The sequence below is a fragment of the Oratosquilla oratoria genome, chromosome 13 (genome assembly GCF_046742065.1).
Source record: "Oratosquilla oratoria isolate Oo_2021 chromosome 13, ASM4674206v1, whole genome shotgun sequence".
NCBI classification, from domain to species: domain Eukaryota; kingdom Metazoa; phylum Arthropoda; class Malacostraca; order Stomatopoda; family Squillidae; genus Oratosquilla; species Oratosquilla oratoria.
Window position 1 is genome coordinate 60,482,076 of NC_134789.1, and position 22,111 is coordinate 60,504,186.

Genomic DNA, 22,111 nt, shown 5'->3' on the forward strand with positions numbered 1-22,111 from the left:
CAAAAGTGGGAAGTGAAATTTAATATAAAGAAATGCAGTATAATGGAATTTGGAAAGAGTAAAAACAGAATATCAAAAGAATACAGAATTGGAGAAGAAAAAATAAAAAAAGCAAACTCTGAAAAAGATCTTGGAGTGATGATTGGAAAGGACATGAAACCTGATAAGCATATAAACAAAATATTCGGAGAAACCTACAACTTATTGAGATCCATCAAAGTGGCATTTACTTATATGGATGAAGAAATGATAAAAATACTAACTACACTAATAAGACCAAAACTTGAGTACGCAGCATCACTTTGGACACCCAGCACCAAAAAGAATATTAAGAAACTAGAAAGATTACAAAGAGCGACAACCAAACTAGCACCGACTCTCGCCGAACTAACATATGAACAAAGACTATCCAAACTGAACCTACCAACACTGGAACAAAGAAGAGAAAGAGGAGATTTGCTGACTATCTACAGAATAATGAAAGGAATGGAAGTTTTAGACAGGAACGACCTGTTAGTGTGGGACAACGGTAAAACGAGAGGACACGAAAAAAAACTGAAAAAAGATATAGAAAAAAATTGAAAAGGAACAGTTTCCCACACAGAGCGATTAATACATGGAACAAATTAGACAACAAAACAGTATGTGCAAACACTACACAAGATTTTAAGATAAAACTTGATGCGGAGAGATACAAAGACGGGTCACCACGAGCATAGCTCCCCTACCGTATATTACAACTAGGTAAATACACATGACCTTCCAGATCTGAAGCCAACTGTCTGAATGTTCATCTTTTCAAGATATTTGATCCATTGATCTTTCACATAATTTCATTATTGTGCTGGTTAGTGATACAGGGCTATAATTTACTGGATTTTCCTTGTTTCCAGCATTGTGAATTGGCACCATGTATGCCCTTTTCCAATCAAGTGGCACAATGTCTTCTTTCAATGAACATGTATGAAGAATGTAGATATTGTCCACTAGTTGTTCCCTACATTCTTTAACCTCTTCACTCTGGGGCACATCGCACGTTTGGCAGCATTAGTTGCCCGACGTGCGATGTTGCGTCATAATAATCGCATTATATAAAATAAAGTCACTGCTCAATCGCTCGTTCTCTTTCACCCATGAATTTTGATAAACATAGAAAATATGATGAAGCCTGTTTAGAGAGAATGAGGGTCACGCAGGTACGACTACAATAAATATAATCAAGACGCCGATGTCGGCATCATCGCGTACCCACTTGCTCCTCATGACGCCTATGTAGGCGTCACCGTATGGAAGTGGTTAAGTATCCAGTTTGAGATCCTGTCAGCTCTTGAAGCTTTTGTCACATCTAATGATCCCAGGAAATTGAGCATGTCCTTTACTTCTACATCTATATCTGCTAAACCCGTTTTTTGTTTTTTTGCTCCCCTCTCCTTCAAACAGTTGCACTCTTTTGTGAAGACAGATAGGAAACCTTTCCTTATTTTTGCCTGAGCTGAGGCCTCTTCAAAGACCTCACCACTATTAACTTGGTGATTTTTTCCTTGTGTCTTAACTTACTATTGATGAACCTATAAAACAGTTTTGGTTCATCTTTGCATTTTTCTACTACACTTCTTTCAAATTTGGTTTCTTCCTCTCTGCAAATTCTGGTATAGTCATTCCTATCTTGTTTGTAAGCTTCTTTTGCTTTATTGCTTCTTTTCTTTCTCTGTTTTCCCAAAGCCATATCCCTGGCCTTTTTCACAATCTCACACTTTTTGTGAAACCAGTCCTATTTTTGTTTATTCCTTTCTCTAGTCTTAGGCACATATGAATTTTATATTTCAAACATAATCTCACAGGATTTTATTATACTTACCAAATACTTTCCAACCAATTACACTATGCCTTTTTTTATTTCATTATCTTCTCCTTTTATGCATGGGGGGACGGAGAGGGAGGGTCACCAATTTAATGAAGCGGCCTTGCTGTGGATGTGCTGTGTCTTGCGACACTGCTTCTGACCCAGGGCGGTGGACAGGGTGCAGGGATGACCCGTCATCCAGGAGGTGCTAAGATAAGAGGGAGGGTGGAGGGGAGTGGAGTGTATTCAGGGATGGAATGGGTGGGAGTGATTTTGTACCTTTTTCTTTTTGGCTACCTCCTTTGTAAGGGGGAAAAAGCCTTGGTATATGTATGTACGTATCATGATTTTAGATCACTTTCACCATTTGGCCAAAATAATTATGCTCTTTAACCTCTTCACTCCGGGCCAAAATATCGTGGGCAGCATTATCTGCCAGACGTACGATGTGTTGTAATAATACTCGCATCATAAAATATAGTCACCGCTTATATCGATCGTTCTCTCTTTCACCCGTGAATTTTGATAACCATAGAAAATGTGAAGACAGTTTAGAGAGTATGTCATTACGCAGGGGCAACTACAATAAATATAATCAAGACGCCGATATGGCAGCCTTGCATATCCACTTGCTCCTCATGCAGCCTACGTATGCGGCACCGTATGGAAGGGGTTAACTTCTTCAAGACTCTCCCCATCAATTATAATCTCTTTACTTTGAACTTTCATGTTGAACATTACTTAGGTTTTACCCTTATTAATTTTTAAACCTACTTTAAGACTTTCCTTGTATATCACTCAAGATATTTTGCAAGTCTTCTGCTCTTTCTGAAATAAGAACAATGTCATCCACAAATCTTAGGTGGTTCAAATTTTCACCATTAATCTTGAAACCTTTCTCTTTGCAACTCAACCTTCTGAAAATCTTTTCCAAGCAAGCTGTAAATAATTTGTGTGAAATTGTAACACCTTGCCGGACTCCTTTCTCAATCTTGATCTTTTTTTTTATCTTTTAGTCAAATTACAGCCGTACCTTTTGCATAATTTTTTTCTAGAACCCTTACAATCTGTTCTTTTGCACCCTATTTGCATAGCAAGTTTAATATTGCTATTTATTCTACCAAGTCAAAGGCCTCATAATCTACAAAAGCTAGAATAAGAGGTATAATGTATTCTGTCATCTTCTCAATTAGTTGGTTCATTGCCTGCAAATGGTCTAGAGTCGAATATCTGTTTCTAAAGCCTGCTTGTTCTCTCAGTTGGTTTCCATCCAAAACTTGACTTAGTTTACTTATAAGGATCTTGGAAAATACTTTATGTACATTTGATATCAAGCTAATCTGTCGGTAGTTACTGAGGTCCTTCTGGTTTCCTTTTATATGAAGCAAAATCACTACAGCATTGCACTAAGATTCAGGAATGCTTTCTTGATGTAAGCTCTGGGTGTACAACTGAGCTAACTCAATATGAGCCTCTTTCCCTGCATCTTTCAAAAGATATACCATCTTCTCCATGTGCTTTTCTTTCATTTCATATTTTTTAGAGCAAACTCTACTTCTTCCTTCATAATTTCTGGTATACTACTAACATCTACAGATGAATTTACTTTGATGAGTAAAGCTCTTGGTAAAAATTTTCTACTCTTTTTACCATTCTGTCTCTGCATTTAATGATCTCTCCATTTCTATCTTTCAAACATATTATCTGCCATCTTCCTAATACATGTCTGCATTTGATCCCTTTAATACTTTTACCTTTCTGAATAATTTCCTCTATTTCATCTGTTTCTCTTTCTTTTCCCTGATCTCTGCCTTTTGTTGATAAGCTTGTTTAGTTCTCCTCTATTTTGTCTCTCCTGCTTTCGATCTGTATAGTCCTTCTTTTAATCATTTGTAGCTTTGGAGTATTTTTTTTCACTAGTACTTTTCATACTTCCTACTTTCACTGCTTAATCCCTAATGATATTCATCTAATTCAAATTCATACCTTTGATGATGTCTTCAATAATTCTTAGAGCTTCGAATTTTTTTTTAATTTCTAACTGAAATTCCTTCTGGTTATCCTTAACCTTTGCAAGGCTTATTTTCTTTTTTAAAACTAGTTTATTTCTCTCAGCTCTGAAATTAAATCTAGCTGTGCAACCTACCATTCTACAGTCACTATGTTGATTCTATGACTGTATCATTGCTAATGCTCTTGCTTTCATTTCCTAATATGAAACCTACTCCGTTCTTTGTTCTTCCATTTGGACTTCTTCAAGTCCATTTTTGACCTACATGCTTTTGGAAGAAAGTGTTCATTATTATCATGTTGTAGTTCTCTGCAAAATGGACTAACATCTCGCCTCTGTCATTTCTTTCACCTACTCCAAACTTCCCAATGCATGACTCGTCTCCCATCTTCTTCCCCAATTTAACATTAAAGTTGCCTATTACCAACTAGTACTTACATTTTTCTTGACCCATTACCTGTCTTAAATCATCATAGGACACAATTTCATTGCCTGAAATTTGTGAAGTTGGTGCATAAACCTGAATTATTTTTAGTGTACTTTTTACACAGCCTAATCACAATCCAAGCTACCCTGTCTGATAAATTACTGAATTTGACTATGTTACCAGCAATCTCTTGATTGATCAAGAATCCTACTTGACCAACTCTTTCTTTTTCTTTACCTCTATAGTAGAACAGGTGGTCACTATCTTGTAACTGTATCAGCTTTACTTCCACACCCAGTTCTTCCATTAAATTCTCCAGCTTGTGGTCTTCTGAGACGGTTCTTACATTTTAAATATAGATCTTTATTTCCTGTCCAAGACTTAGAACTGCTTGGACAGTGCTTACTCACATTCAGTGGCACACTACCCATAAGTACAATTTAAGGCAATGTGGTTGAACCTTTAGGAGACAATGCTCTAACAAGAACGCCCATTTTTCTTTTGGTTGTGCAATTCATTTTTGCTATGAAGGAATTTTGGCAGTAATCTCACTTCTCTTTCAACTGGTTTCTGGTGAGATATTTCTTCAGTGTCAACTTATTCAATATATTCGGTGGAGCCCCATGCATCTATAGGGTGCCCAATGGTCCATGCTGTCATTGTGACAGTATCCCATATATCTATGAGGAATTTCCCTGTTTGCCATCAGGGATGTGCCAGTTAGCAGTGGGTTCTCCGAGTGCACGTGTACGAGTTGCTCTTTGTCTCATCTTTCTAACAAAACCTGTTCAATATGGGTGACCCTGCAGAGGTTTTCTATCTATCAACATAGCTTTTGCAGTCATTAAGATTCTCAAGCCTATCCATCATGTCAAGGTATCAACTCTCGGATGGGTGTGTATGTATGTATATGTGTATTTACCTATTTACCTAGTTGTATTTTACGGGAAGGGGAGCTATGCTCGTGGTGTCCCGTCTTCATATCTCATTTTATCTAAACTACTTTTAAATTCATGTATTGTTTTTGCACACACTACTTTCTCATTTAACTTGTTCCAACTGTCTATTACTGTGAGGAAAGCTGTTCTTTTTCAGATCTCTTCTATAGCTGTCTTTCTTGATTTTCTTTCCGTCTCCCCTTGAATTTCTATCATCCCATTTTATTAGGTCCTCTCTATCAATAATTTCTATGCCTTTCATGATTCTGTAAATAGTTATCAAATCTCCTCTCTCTTTTCTTTGCTCTAGTGTCTGTAGCTCAAGTTTTGCTAGTCTCTCTTCATATGATAGTTTTAAGAGTGTTGGTGCCAATTTTGTAATTGCTCTTTGAATTCTTTCAAGTTTTTTTTTTTTTATAAATTTTTTGTACTTGGTGACCATATCGTTGCTGCATATTCCAATCTTGGTCTTATCAGTGATTAGTATTTTCTTCACCATTTCTTCATCCAGGTATGTAAATGCCACTTTGATTGTTCTTATCAAATTATGTTTCACCAAAAATCTTATTTATTTGTTTCTCATGTGACATCTTATTCATAACAATGACTCCCAGGTCCTTCTCATTTTCAACTTTTTTTTTATTCCTTCTTCTCCCAATTTATATGATCCTGTTATTCTGTTTTTGCTTTTTCCAAATTCCATTATACTATACTTTTTAGTATTGAACTCCATCTCCCACTTCCTACTCCATTGTCAGACTTTATTTAGATCACTCTGTAGTGATTCACAATCTTCTTCTGTATTCATTTTTTAATAGTTTTGCATCATCTGCAAAGAAGCTCATATAACTTTCAATTTCTTCATCCATATCATTAATATATATAGCAAACATTATTGAAGCCAAAACTGTTCACCACTCATTACTTCATCCCAATTTGAGTGTTTGTCTCTTATCACTACTCTCATTTTTCTTTCTTGCAAAAAGTCTTCCATCCATTTAAGCAGTTTGCCCTGTATTCCTCCTTCAGTTTCTAATTTCTTAAGCAACTTCTTATGTGGTACTTCGTCAAAAGCTTTTTTTAGGTCTAGAAATGCACAATCAGCCCATCCATCTCATTCTTGTATTATATCTATTAGCCTTGAATAGAAACATATTAAATTGGTGACGCATGATCGTCCTTGTCTGAATCTAAATATTTTACCCATCTACTTTTGACAATTCTTTCACAAATTTTTGCTATTGTACTTGTTAGAGAGACTGGTCTATAGTTGTTAGGTTCTTCTTTATTTCCCCCTTTATATATAGGTACTATATTTGCTTTTTTCCAATCTTTTGGAACTTTTCCTTCTTTCAAGGAACTGTTTATTATGCTATGTATTTTGTCTGCCAGTTCATTCCTGCATTCTTTCAAAATCCAGTTTGCTATTTCATCTGGTCCATGTGATTTTCTGACATCAAGATTACTCAAGTGTTTCATTATTTCATTCTTTGTTACTTCTATTTCTTTCATAGGGGGACTTTCTCTTTCCATTCAATCTCTTCAGGTTGTCTGTTCTCCCTTGTAAACACTGATTTAAAATGCTTGTTCATAATTTCTGCCATTTCTATTTCCTCTGTGTATTCAACTCCTCCTTGTCTTAATTTCTCCAAATCTTGTTTGTTTTTAAGTTTGTTGTTTACAAATCTGTAAAATAATTTTGGTTGATCTTTGCATTTTTGTATGACATCTTTTTCATATTTTCTCTTTTCCTCTCTGCACACTTGTACATATTCATTTCTATAACAATTACATATTTTCCATTTTTCAGGTCTTTTGTCTTTCTTCAATTTGGTCCAAGCTTTATTTCTTTTGTCTTTTAACTCCCTACAACTTTTGTTGTACCAGCACTTTACATATTCTTTTTCTTGTTTTTGTCTTGGGACATACTTTTCCACTCCTTTTTTATAAATTTTTGTCAAAATATTCCATTTCTCTTCCACTGTTGTTTCTTCTTTGTATATTTCTTCCCAGTTTTCTTTTTGAAAGAATTCTCTTATCTTATCAGTTTGTTTTTTCATACATCATTCTTCCTTTTCTATATTGTTCATTTCTTTTCATGTATTTTTCCTCATTCAGTTCCAGTTCAATCAATATGTGGTCACTTTTACTTATTGGTGTTTTATATTCAATCTTTTCCACTATTCTAGGTTCAGATGTGATTATTAGGTCTAGTCTCGATGGTTCTTCAGTACTATACCTAGTGTTCTCCTGTATCCACTGTGTCATTGCACGGTCAATAATCATCTCGAGTAGAACATTTCCCCATGAGCCATCTCCACCCTTTACTGTCATCTCTTCCCAGCAGACTTCTTTGCAATTAAAGTTGCCCATCACAACTATTCTTCCTCCATCTTCCATTATCTTATTTAATGTTATCCTTGTGTCTTCTAACATACTTTTATGTTCACTCTCTTCCCACGAGGCTGTTTTTGGAGGCACATAATTTATCATAAACTTTCTGCTCTTCTTATCTCTGTCTTCCACTTCGATCATAATCATCTCTACTGTATTCTTTCCATATGTGACACACCTCACGTTTATATCCTTCTTAGTCAGGAACATAACTCCACTCCCTTGTTTTGTCTGTTTCTAATCCAATAATTATATGCATCATGTCCTACACTGTTCGGTGGTAGTGGACCTTTTAATTTCGTTTCTACAATTCCCATTATGTCCAGTTCTTTTTCCTTCAGATAATCATTCAGCTCATTCAATCCTGTTATTAATCCACCTATATTTGTGCAAGACACTTTTAGTTTTCTGCCACTTCCATTGTATTCTGTTTCCCTTTTGTTTTTCTCTAGTATGTCGTATTTCCATACTTTCATGTTCACTACTCTCCAATAGAATTTCTCTTTTTCCGACTCTGTTCTGTTCTCGTTTTTTTCCCTTAGCTTCATGTCTTTTCATTTTTTCCTCCTCTCTTTCCTCTTTTTATCCATACCTTTTTATATTGTTCACTTGCTGCTAGTTTCCCTGTTTTTGCTCAAATATTCTCTGCCATCATTTGTGACCTGAATTTAATCTTAATTGGTCTGGTCTTATCTGTACTATACTTTCAGTCTATACATCTCTTCAATTTGTTTCATGATTTCAGGTTCATCTTCCTGAACTAATTCTAGTAAACTGCTTACTTTTTCTTTTTCCTCATTGATTCTTGTGGTTCTATTTAGGTTATATTTCTCTTCCATTCCTAATATAATTATACATTTCTTTATATCTGCTAAGTCTCTTACTATATTCTCCTTCTGTCTCATCACTTTAATAACTGAGTCTTCAGTTTGTTCTTTCATTTGCTGTTTTATTATGTCAGTAAATGCAACTTTACTATTTGGATTTTTTTCCAACCCTGTGCTTCTTTTGCTATGGCCTCTTTATTGTCTTTATTATTCCTTTTTAATTTCTCATTCCCTTCTTTTAACTGTCTTTTTAGTTCTTCTATTTCTTTAGTTAAGTTTTTGTTCACCTTCTCTAGTTCTTCCAATTTTTCAACTCTCTGCGCAATCTTTGCTATGTTACCGAACCTATTCTCCCAATGTTCGGTCATTTTTTCAAGTTTTTCCTCTAGTCTTGCTAATCGGGGGAGCTTGGTATCTGCTCCCCCTCATTAAATCCCTGGAAATTATTATCCTCACCTTCCATTGTGCTGTTCTTATCTATATTTCTAATCTTTACATTTTTGTTAATCCCTTCACCAAAATCATCGGTCCTTCTCTTGTTTACAAGACGCCTGGCCTCCTGGACCAAGTCCTCCCCTTCCTCATTTCCTTCCATTTCCCTCAGTAATCCCTCCCCTTCTCCTTTTTCCTCACTTTCCCACTACACCACGAGCTTTCCCTTTCCCTGTAAATACAACAAGGTACTTCCTTTGTGTTGAGATCCACGAAAATTTCACTTTTTCTACAGAACTCCAATCTTCGCCGTCCATCCGACGAAAATGTGTGTGTGTGCGTGTGTGTGTATATATATATAGAGCTAGGAGTGGAGGAGGAATGGGGATGGTTCAAGGAGGGAGTCACAAAGTGTGCAAAGATGGTGTGTGGAACAAGAAGGACAGGAGGAAATAGAAGGAAGGGTAGTGAATGGTGGGATGACAAAACAAAGAAGGTTGTAGAAGAGAAGAAGTGAGCTTTCACAGATTGGTTACAAAATAGGACGAGGGAGTCATATGAGAGTTACAAAGAAAAGAAAATTAAAGCACAAGGTAAAGGAGGCAAAGAGGAGAACAGATGTGAAATGGGGTAAGAGTATGACAAAATTTTGAAAGTAATAAAAAGATGTTTTGGAAAGAAATTAAGAGAGGAAGAGGAGGCGAATCAAGTAGAGAAGAAAAGGTAAAAGGTGCAGATGGAGGGATGATAATGGAAGAGAAGGCAGTAAGGGGAAGATGGGCAGAATATTTTAGGGAGTTGCTAAATGTGAAGGATGATAAGGAGGAAAAGATAGTTGCAGTGGGAAATGCTAAGAAAATGAGAGTGATGAGTGAGGAAAATGGAGGAGAAATAAGGAAGGATGAAGTGAAGGCAGTTGTTAACCCCTTTGATAAGATGACGCCTACGTAGGCGTCATGAGGAGCAAGTGGGTACGCGAGGATGCCGATGTCGGCGTCTTGATTATATTTATTGTAGTTGTACCTGCGTGACCCCCATACTCTGTAAACTGGCTTCATCATATTTTCTATGGTTATCAAAATTCACGGGTGAAAGAGAGAACGAGCAATACAGCAGTGACTTTATTTTTTATAATGCGAGTATTATGACGCAACATCGCATGTCTGGCAGCTAATGCTGCCCGCGAGATTTTGGCCCGGAGTGAAGGGGTTAAGATGATGAATGTAGGTAAGGCACCTGGTCTGGATGGATGCCATGCAGAATGTCTAAAAAAAAAGGAGGCACAGTGATGGTGGACTGGCTGGTGAGGTTATTCAATGTTTGCTGGAGAGAGGGTAGAGTGACGGAGGACTGGAGGAGTGCCAGTATAGTTCCACTTTACAAGGGAAAAGGGGACAAGTGTGAGTGTAGTAGTTTCAGAGGGATTAGCTTGGGAAGGCTTATGGGAGGATCTTGATTGAGAGGATTAGGAGAGGAACAGAGGGAGTAATTGGTGAGGAACAGTGTGGATTTAGGATGGGTAGAGGTTGTGTAGATCAGATTTTCGTGGTAAGACAGATATGTGAGAAAGCTATAGGAAAGGGGAAGGATGTTTTTTGTGCTTTTATGGATCTGGAAAAGGCTTACGACAGGGTAGACAGAATGGCACTATGGGAGGTTTTGCGGATATACGAGATAGGAGGAAAGCTTCTAGATAGGAGCTGTCAAGAGTTTTTACAAGAGTAGTGTAGCATGTGTCAGGATTAGAAATGGAGAGAGTGAGTGGTTCGAGGTAAAGGTGGGACTTCGTCAGGGATGCGTTATGTCGCCCTGGCTGTTCAACTTGTACATGGATGGGGTGGTGTGAGAGGTAAATGGGTGGTGAGTCAGGGATTTGAGATGGTTAACCCCTTCCATACGGTGCCGCACACGTAGGCGTCATGGGGAGCGAGTGTATTCGCGAGGCTGCCATATCGGCGTCTTGATTATATTTATTGTAGTCGCCCCTCCATAATGACATTCTTTCTAATTCTTTTGTAATCGCATTTTCTATGGTTATCAAAATTCACGGGTGAAGAGAGAACGATCGATATAAGCGGTGACTATATTTTATGATGCGAGTATTATTACGACACGTCGTACGGCTGGCATTGGCTGCTGCCACCGAGATGTAAGTCCATGACGCCTACGTGTGCGGCACCGTATGGAAGGGGTTAAAGAAAATGGAGAAAAGTGGGAGGTGAGCCAGCTGTTGTTTGCGGACGACACTGCACTTGTGGCAGGATTGGAGGTGGGATTGAGGAAGTTGGTGACAGAGTTTGGGAGAGTGTGTGATAGAAGAAAGCTAAAGATAAATGTGGGTAAAAGGTGATGAGATGTACAAGGGGTGAAAGTGGCAGCAGACTGGAAGTGAGCATAAAGGGAGAGCGACTGGAGGAAGTGGATAGTTTTCGATACTTGGGTGCAAATGTGGCAGGAAAAGGTGGAGTGAAGGTGGAGGTAGAATGTAGATTGAGAGAAGCAAGTAAATGCCTTGGTGGATTAAAAAGTGTAATGAGGAATAGACATTTGGGAATGGAGGCTAAGAGGAGACTGTATGAAGGAGTGATTGTGCCAACAGCACTGTATGGAGCAGAAACATGGAACATAAGAGAGGAAGAGAGAAGGAGTTTGAATGTGTTTGAGAAGTATGATGGGGGTTACTAGGTCTAGAGTGAGAAATGAGGAGGTGAGGAGGAGAACAGAGTTGGAAAGGGAGCTGGGAGATATGGTTGATGAAAGAGTATTAGGATGGTTTGGACACATGGAAAGAATGAGTGAAGAAAGACTAGTAAAAGAGGTGTGGAAGGCAGATGTGGAGGGAGTGAACATGAGGGGACGTCCTAGGATGAGATGGATGGATGGGGTGAAGGGGGGTTTGGGGAAGAGGGGAATGTCTGTTGAGGAAGGACAGGAAAGGAGAGAAGACAGGGGTGAATGGAGAATGGTTGTATATGGATGATGTTGTGATGCATGAGGTGGAATGGGTGGGGGGGTGGGGGGTGAGGTAGTATGTGTGAGCAAAATTTGATACAGTCCGAAGAGATTTCTCCCTGTCTTCTCCTTTTATGCATGGGGGGATGGAGAGGGGGGATCGCCGATTTAATGAAGTGGCCTTGCTGTGGATGTGCTGTGTCTTGCGGCACTGCTTCTGACCCAGGGCAGTGGACAAGGTGCAGGGATGACCCGTCGTCCAGGAGGTGCTAAAATGAGAGGGAGGGTGGAGGGGTGTGGAGTGTATTTAGGGATGGAATGGGTGGGAATGATTTTATGCCTTTTTCTTTTTGGCTACCTCCCTTGTAAAGGGGAAAAGCCTTGGTATACGTATGTATGTATATAATATATATATATATATATATAATATACTAATATATATATATATATATAATATACTAATATATATATATATATATAATATATATTTGTACATACACATACATATTGTGATTAACATTATGGTGAAGTGGCCCTCTTTGAATCCATGTTGATTCTGGAGGTGGGTAGATTTGCTCTTTCTTTATGTTACTAATCTTTCCATCAGCTTGCATATAGAGGATAGTAGTGAAATTGGTCTGTAGGATGCAATGTTTTCAGGTGGTTTGTTTGGTTTTAATATAGGTAATATTAGGGGTGTGATGAATCCATTTTTTTGACAATGTCAATTCCTTTTAACCATTAAATGCTGATGCCGATACAGATGCCAATTCTATTTTATATAATTACAGTATATCATTTTAATATAAAGTATCTTAATTATGATTTTTACTTTTTATAATCTATGTAGATTTATACATGCCAGATTGGGCTACTTTTTGACTATCTTATTTTGTATTTACTTTTTATTAAGTACTTGTTTCCATCAAAAATTCTAGTTTACAAATATTTTTAAATAGCATGACTAAGCATAATTAATTAGTGGGTTTTTTCTATAAGCCTGTACATAATCACTAAAACAATACATAAATGCACAAAACAAAAAATCTAAATAATACTTTTCATTATGTTGTTAATATACACTTTAAAAACACCAATAAAATACATGTGATACTATTTATAAAGATGCCAGATGTTTTTCATTTAGCATTTTTAAGCTTCTAAAGTCTACTTACAAAAATTGTATTTTTGAATAATAGAGAACTATTAAGCCAAAATGCATAAAGATGTATTGTTATATATTTACTTATCAAAATATATAAAACAATCTTTATAAATGATTTGTTTGGCTATAAATTGCTGCAGAGTAAGTAGGAGTAAATCCGCCCGCCCATTTCCCCCCAATTATAAGGGAGTAGAATCAAACGAGTCCATGGATGCCTGGATAATTTACTCCCAAATTATTCTCACTTAATTTCTGTTGTATAAACTTTGTTGTAAAAAAAAAAAAAAAAAAAAAAAAAAAAAAAAAATATATATATATATTTATATATATTTATATATATATATTTATATATATTTATATATACACATTATTATTATTATTTTTTTTTATATAAAATATACAAAAATAAAATGAAAATTTAATACAATTTGCTCTAACATTTACTCTGGCTTGTGTTATTTTAAAAGCATCGGCATCTGCAAAATATTGCTGATGCTGAATCCTATTAAAAAATACTTCTCACAGATACCAATTCATACATACATATACCAAGGCGTTTTCCCCCTTTCAAGGGAGGTAGCCAAAAAGGGAAAGGCATAAAAACACTCCCACCCATTTCATCCCTAAATACACTCCACACCCCTCCCACCCTCCCTCTGGGGTATTGGCTGCTTGTTATTGTGGCAAAGTAGCATGCAGTCGATACCTTAGGGTCTATATGGGGCGCCCCTACGGACCAGAGCCACACATCATTTTGTCTATGATAGAAGAAAACTCTGTTCATAGAGAAATTATGACACTTTTATACTACGACTGTCCCTCCGTTATGCTGTCCCCCAACCCCTTGTTGCTGTTCTGTACCATTTCTCTGAGTATTCTCTTTCTGTGATGGGGGATTTCCCTGTGGTGGGGGAAAAGAATACTGCCACCAAGTATCCCACTTGGATTGTAAGAGGCGAGAAGAAAGGGACGGGGAGTGGGACTAGGCATCCTTCTCCCTGTAGCCCCACGGGGCATATATCCTAAAAACAAAAGTGAAGATACCAATTCACAAAAAAAAAAAAAAAAAAAAAAGTGCTAATTCTTGCCAATGCCAATTAATCAGTACAACCCTAGGGACTATGTTGGTTCTGGGCCCTCTACAACCAAATCATATTAGCATGTTTGCAATGAGGATACCATACAGCAAGATAGTACCACACAGAAACCTTAGCTACAGAATCCAACTGCCCTAGATGCAATCATCACACAAAGTATACTGAGCACATCCTACACTATCTCTAGATAACATTTTTTTTCTGAGACCTATGGGACTATCTGGTGGCTGTCACAAGTTACCTAGGAGATCTGGGTACTGTGCAAGATACCTCGGGCAATGAATTGATTAACTGTGGGCTATTCCCCAGGTTATTGGAATTCTATTGCACAACTAGGAGTGGTTGAAAATATCATGTAAGGCTTTCACTTAATTCTGATGGGGTGTTTTAATTGGATATCTGATAACTGCCTTCAGCATTTGAGCTTTTCGATTTCTCTATTCCCCCTTTTATATCTGTATTGGAAAAGGGTGAAATGGCATCCGTGCCTAGTCTGAATTTTCACATTTCTATGGTTATCTTAATTTCTGGAATAGCAATGTTTGTTAGTGATACTGCATTGCTGTTTTGATATTATCTTTCTTTGGATTGCTCAAACTATTTCATGGGTGGAATGACTGGATTAAATTTTTGAGCCTTTGATGGTTTTTCTAGTTCTCCGTATCTTTTAGCTTCTTCACTGACCACATCATCATCTCCTTCCGGTGGCTCAGGAGCAGATAATTTGGGTCATAGGAAGAACTGTCACTCCAGTACGCCCACATGAAGATTCGTCACCCCATGCAATCCCCCCTGAAGAATTGTCACCCCAGTATGCCGAATATCAACAGTGGAATAAAGATTAGGTTAGGTTGAATGAGGCTTATGCTATTGTCATGAATTTATACAATTGAAGAATTGTAAACCCAGGATGGCCCACATGAAGAATTGTCACCCTAGGATAGCCCACATGAAGAAGTGTCACCCTAGGATAGCCTACATGAAGAAATGTCAGTCTGGGATGATGATTCTTCATTTGATTTGATCATTTTTTTGAAAGCCCGCAAACTGAATGGTGTAATATTGAAAATTTACTCTCCAAAACAAAATGTTGCTCCCCTACCTTTGCAAGGAGGCACATTTAAGGAATCTACTACTGCAATTGAAAAGATGCTTCCATGCAATTGAAAAATACAAATTCAATTAAATTTAAAGGGACAAGTTGACCAAACAAAAACTAGGATGGGCTGTCCCATCTGGGATAGGGGCAGGGTAGATTTATGGGATTGTCAACTTAACTGTTGGTATATATTTTTGCTGACAGATCACTAATACTTCTATCATTATGAATAATATATAGCACTTGCAGTGTTAATTTGATGATGTCCCCAAACTCCAAGATCATGTCTTGCCCTGTTGGGCAGTCACTCTGGCTAGATATTATGAGATAATTATTTACCCTACCTCTGAAACCGATATTCAGTAATGTCTTCGAGGTAAAATGAACATTCTTAGTTTCAATGGTTCCTGGAAAAATTTAGGTCAGCAAGATCACGAAGACAACTTTATACTTTTGATGGGAAATACATAGTTTGTGGTGTAACCCTGTTAATCTTTTTTGTAATTTTCAGAATGTGCCCTTTTCCGATTGAAGGACAGATACACACGTTTTTATCTTAGGAAGTTAACCGAATTAGGTAATCCAGATTGCACTTGCATGCTTCAACTAAAAAAAATGCCGACACCCATCACATTTCTGGTATTACTCAATATACATTATTCCAACACTTGAAAATATTCATACATCCCATGTGATATTCTAGTGTATATATCTACCTTCGACATATTGAAAAATCTCTTCGTCTATTCCAGGAAAAGTCTCTCTCACTAACTCCCCGCACGATGTCATGTTTACAACTCGACATGAGATCTTGGGTGTATTAACTTTAGGGAAAATAAAAGTGCTAGATCAAAGACAACTCCACGAAAACATCTGTATTTCATATATTCAAAACATAAACATTATTTTATTAGTTGATGGTTTATGATTTTAGATATGAAGCTTACTGTGATAGCAACTGTTTTATATTTGTTGACTTTTACTATTTGTCAAACAATTTTTTACGATTGGCACAATTTTTATTAATTGAAATAGTTAGACACTTGAAATAACATAATATTTATAAATTGTGTAGGTGAATTATATTGAAAAAATACATGTCAATTTTTATCTTTACATTATAAATATATATAAATGACAACTCCGAAAACTGTTCGATTCGCTTTATATGACTTCAATCAAATATAAAGTTAACCTCATATCTACTACCACTACTAAGAATTTTACCACTAAGCTATGAATTTTTCAGGATGAGACGCATACTGATAAGTTCTGCGCAACAGTAAGAAGAAAAGGGCTATCTAATGTGTCAGTTACAGTTTAATAACCAATCCACTCTATCAAATACTATTCGTTACGTCGGAACACTGTTTTGTGTAGGAGTAATAAGGTCCAGACTACAACATAACTAAAGAAAATGCCGAAAAATTCATAAGCTGAACCACTTCAGTGCCGTAATGAATTCTAACCGAAAAAATAAACGTCCCAGTAACTTTAAGACGTATGTAGAAATTGACGAATTCAATCAGGTAAGATCATAATATGAAATGTTTTGATGTATCTACCAAGGTTCATCAATCGCAAATTGTAATGTAAGCTTTCTAGTGTTATCGTATAAGCTGAATTCAAGCAAGAAAATAATAATGGTGCAGGGAACCAATACATATTTAATTATTTCCGTATTAGAGGAGAAATTGTGATGTTAAAAGACTACAAACCAGATGCTCTCACCTTGAACAGGTCTAGATTGACATTTGTTCACCTGACAAAGATAGTAATGTTTTGGGGTAAGGGAATGGCTTTCCTGTGTATCGAAACACTTGCCCACATTAGTTAATATTTTATGTATTTGTGGGAAACTATAGTATGAATATACATATGATAATCATAGTTGATGATTATGATATAAAGATGAGTTGTGCAGCTTAATAATTACATGACTGGTTTTATATTTATATACTGTACTTGTGTTATTTTCATAATTTGAATTAAATTTGTTTGCTGTATGGTTTGATCAAAGATCTGTAAAGTGTCATTCCCTAGAGGCTGAAGCTCAAGATGGAGATGAGAATATTAATGGGTTGAAGGAAGATGATTATGATGTCTGGCCCACAGGACTACATTTTTTAACCACTTCGGCACAATGACGCCTCTGTAGGCGTCATGAGGCAAGAGTGGGTAGACGAGGATGCTGGTGTCAGCATCTGAATTATATATATTTTTTTGTAGTTGTACATGGGTTATCCCTGGATTTTGTGAACTGGTTTGATCACATTTTCTGTGTTTATTATTACTTAAGGTAAAAGAGAACGAGTAATACAGCAGTCTTTATATTTAATAATGTGAGTAGTGTGATGCAAATTACATATGGCATCCGATGCTTTGTGTGAGAATTTGAATCGTACTGAAGTGGTTAAAAGATATAATTGGGCTGTAAATGGTTGAATTTGGTATATGGTATTTGTATATCATAATGATAATTTCTTTGGTTTCCCAGAATTAAGCTTGTAACTGTATTTATCAAATTGTATTCAAGAAAGGAGTTACACTTGTGGAGTAGTGTCTCTTACTCTGTAATTATCATTCATAACTTCAGATTATGGTTCTAGTTTAGGCAATTTCACCTTATTCTCCAGTTATCTTAGATTTAAATTCATGTGTCATTCAAACTTAGGCTGTAGCATGTAGGCTATTCCAAGTATTTATGCATTTGTATAGAAAACTGGATTTCTTTACATCTGTTTGACATTTGGTTGTCAGTTTGTTGTCATGATGTCTTGAAACTACCATTTACCCAATCAAGTGATCTTTTTCAATGTAGTCCACCCCACTTTAGCAACTGTGACACTTAGCAAGTTACCTAGTTATTTTGTATTGGTCCTTCAGTGGTATTAGATCTAATACTTGTAGTGTCTACTGGTAGGGCTTATCTGTCAAGTTGGTAACCAGATTGTTTGCTGCTCTTTGTATCTTCTTATTCTTCCTTATATGTCACTCTTTGTGGAGACCATACCATTGATATGTATTCCAATCTTGGATGAACTAAGGTTTGTAGGAGTTTTTTCATCATCTCTTCATTCATATAGTGAAAAGCCACTTTAATCTACGGCAGTCCATGCATCATTCCCATGGTGTTGTTGATTGTATGTCAGGTGACAAGTTGTCTTTTATAAACACTCCCAGATCTTTATTGCCTTTGTAGTTGATTCATTTACCTAAGAGTAGTTTAATGGTGGTCTTTTTGAGCTAATGCCTATTTGCAATGTACTTAGCAATTTTTAGCATTGGATTTCCTTTTCCTTGACACCTCTCATGAGCTATGCATCATCAGCAAACATATCAACATAGCATGTCAGTCATTAGTGTAGATAAGAAACATTATACAGTAGATGAAAAGTCTCTGAGATTGAGCAAGTGCCAATATATTAAATGTGTCATAAAGTTGTGCTATTTTCTAGAATGTGAATTTTTTAATAAGAAACGAGTAATTAATACAAGATATATTTTTTGTCTATCTTAAATAAAACTTAAACTAACTTGAACAAAGGTGTATTTATGGTGTATAAATGATTGTGAGCAGGGCTGTTGGGAAAAGTGCACATTGCTTTGGACATACGACAAACCACTGACATGGACCTGTAAACTGAGAATGGCTTCATTCTAGCTCATACTTTTTCATCAACCTTACACAATACTGTAGGTATTTAATAAACAATGGTATTTTTATCATAGAAAAAATCATATGCAAGGTATGTTTATATAATGTGAATTGTATGTACAATTGATCATGTGTAGACTTAAGCTGATATTGTGCATAAGCCTTACAGTGAATGAATGTATAATTGTACAGCATGTATTTTTTATGTAATAGCATACATAAATGGAATCAATGAATAATATATTTTAAATTTTAATGATATAAAAAAGATGAATTAAATCGGTGACATCACTACAAACAGCTGACCTCACCAGGCCTATTGCTGACAGAAGTTGTGCCCTTTTCAAAACTTTATTGTCTCATTACCTTCCTGGAATTGTGCCAAAAGCAAAAGAGAAGAAATATTTGGGGTTGTTAATAAAAAAGAAAAAAAAAACCTGTTACCTGATAGACATATTAGCAGAATAGTGGGAGAGACATATGGACTGCTGCAGAAGATTGAAATGGCTTTTCACCATATGGGTGTATGAAAAAAATGATTGAAACCCTGATCTCTCCAAGACTGGGATATATGACAATAACATGGTCCCCACATAGAGTGAAGGATATAAGCAAGATTGAGAGAATACAAAGGGCAGCAACCAATTTGGCCTCTAGTCTGGCAGATAAACCATACGGGGAGACTAAAAGAACTGGGTCTGCCAACCTTGCAAGATCAAAGAGAAGGAGTAGGTATGATTACACTATTCAGGTCACTAAAGGGAATATGTTGCACTGGGAGAGGAAATCTCTTGATTAAGGATGAGGGGGCTTTAAGAGGTCATGGGAACAAATTAAGAAAGGTCAGATGTCTAAAGGATGTGAAGAAATAAAAATTTTCCATATAGATACATAAATACTTGGAATAGCTTAGAAAGTGATATAGCCCAAGCTCAAACAATACATGTATTCAAATCTAAATATTGTCACCCTCGTAAAGAAATTGCCTAAGTCATTTTTCGTCAATTTCTGGATTTTTTTTTTTTTTTTTATCAATTTGTCATTGCTTCTTGTGGTACAGTTCCCAATGTTTTATTTAGTGTCTGAATAGGTTAAAACTACGTTAGGAGGAACATTACGTACATTTATAAAATAGATTTTTTTTTTTTTTTTTTTTTTTTTTTCTCCCTGAAAAGTTGGACAAATGACTTAGGCACTTTCTTTATGAGGCTGGCAATATGATAATTGGAAATCAGTGATATAGATCAAGTTGGAACTGTACATTAATATGAGGCAAGGTATGAAAAAATTGGAGAGTAGGAGATTCGACTTACTAACCAAAGAACCAGACATCATCACCTCCTTGAACTACTTTTGCCCCATTGGAAAAAGTGACTGTGAATTTCAGCTTGTGTATGAGGAAATAGAGCCAGGAAATAAATCCCACAGGCAAGGGAGATTCAATTTTGGAAGACGTTAATCAGGCTTGAAGATTTTCTGTGAAGGAGCAAACTGGGAGGAATTCAATACCGCAGGAATAATGAGGAAATAAAAAAAATCATGACATTTACAATCTGGGAGTGAACAAACAAAGTACCAAAGATTAGCAGAAACAAGACTGGTTCAGTAAGAGGTGTGAGATGGCAAAAAAAAGCCAGGGATATGGCTTGGGGGAAGTGAAAAAAAAAAAATCAAAAGAATCTTACAAACAAGCTTGAAATGACTACAAAAATCAACAGGGAGAAAGAATTTTTTATAGGGGTGTTGTAGATAAATGCAAAGATGAACTGAAACTGTTTTACAGGTTTATAAATGGCAAATTGAGACCAGGAAGTAATCATTAAGCTAATAGTGGGGTGGTGAGGTCCTTGAGGAGTCCTCAGCTAATACAGAAATAATGAAAGTTTCCAATCTGTCATCACAAAGGAAAGCAATTTTTTAGAGGAAAGTGAGGGGAGTAAGAATTTGGGTTTAGAAAATATAAATGCAGAGGTGAGGAAGTGCTAAATTTTTTGGGATCATTAAATGTGGCAAAATCTTCAGGACCTGATGGGATCTCAGACTTAAAAAATGTAGGGGAAATTGGCAGACAAGAACATTGTGGTAGAGAGTCCATTTGGCCACAGATCTGGAAGGTCACGTGTGTCAAAGTTTTATTTGAGAGTGATTGCTGTGCTGCAAGAGAGTGATGGGTGTATTGTGTGTACCTCAACTTAGACAAAGCTTTAGATAGATTATCTCACAATGTATTTATATGGAAATTTGAGCACATTGGAGGACTGGGAGGCAAATTTTGTAAATGGATGAAAGATTTTTTTTTTTTTTTAAAGTGTAGATACATGAAGACAATAGTAAAGGATAAGATGTCAGGATGGAAAGCAGTAACCTGCAGAGTTCCAGAGGGTTCATTGCTGGCACCAATGACATTTCTTATCTATGTCAGTGACATGGTGGAAGGTGCAACAAGCTATGTCAACATGTTTGCAGATAATACAAAAATCATGAGAAGATTGAAAAACTAGGAGGACTCTAAACTATTGCAAAAAGATGTAGACACTATTTCCACATGGAACCAAGAATAGAAGATGAATTTCAATACCAAAAAATGTAAAGTACTGGAAGATCAGTTGTTGTTGTTGTTGTCATTCCCTAGACTGTCTAGCTGAGCAGCTCCATCACTGAAGAATGCCATGGACTAGAATGGGGTTTTCCCACAAATCCTTTATCGTGTATGTTGTGTTGTTGGCATGCCTAATTGTATAATGCAGTTTTCCATGATGTGTTATATAGCATGGGATAAAGTGTTACATCCTGGACAGTTGTGGTCATCCAGCTGCCTCTGTTGCCTTAGAGGGGCTGAATGGTGGTGGCACTGCACCCTGGCCAGATGGACTCTGTTCTCTCAGGGGAGAGAAAGGATTCAGAGGGATGGATAGCAAGGAGTTATGTATGCAGAAGTGTGTTGTCTTTCAGTCTACTGATTGAGCAGTGAGTGATTACGAATTTGCTTCTGAAGGTGGGTATCTGATGGTTGTGGAGGAAGAGAAGAGAGTATTTGTGTGCGATGTAAGTACAGTGAGTCCTCCTTATACAGTAATTCTTTATCTGGTAAATTTACAGTTACGATATTTGGTAATTATTACCCTCGATTGTATTTATGGTTAGAAAAATTCACAGATATGGTATCCGCTTGTATTTTGGGGGTAAAATTAGATACTTTGAAGAGGAAAGAGCAGGGAGAAGGTACATCTGTCATAAGTCGAAACTTGGGTTCGGTATATGGTAATTT

The 22,111-nt window shown here is 36.6% G+C and overlaps 2 protein-coding genes across 4 annotated transcripts in view; one reads left to right on the top strand and one right to left on the bottom strand.

The window, feature by feature from the left end:
• Window positions 1–16,005, bottom strand: part of LOC143032451 (ATP-binding cassette sub-family F member 3) — a 41,543-nt gene extending 25,538 nt beyond the window's left edge. The window contains exon 1 of the mRNA XM_076197257.1: window positions 15,902–16,005. Coding sequence (XP_076053372.1) covers window positions 15,902–15,974 — 73 coding nt within the window. The 5' untranslated portion in view covers window positions 15,975–16,005. The remainder of the gene's footprint in view (window positions 1–15,901) is intronic.
• A 427-nt stretch (window positions 16,006–16,432) lies between these two features.
• LOC143032452 (myotubularin-related protein 10-B) overlaps window positions 16,433–22,111 on the top strand; it is a 128,043-nt gene continuing 122,364 nt past the window's right edge. For 2 of the 3 annotated variants that reach the window (XM_076197260.1, XM_076197259.1), the window contains exon 1: window positions 16,436–16,714. In XM_076197260.1, the coding sequence (XP_076053375.1) occupies window positions 16,643–16,714 (72 nt within the window). In that variant the 5' untranslated portion in view covers window positions 16,436–16,642. Of the gene's footprint in view, window positions 16,715–22,111 lie in introns of all 3 variants that reach the window. The other variant, XM_076197258.1, reaches the window with a different exon arrangement.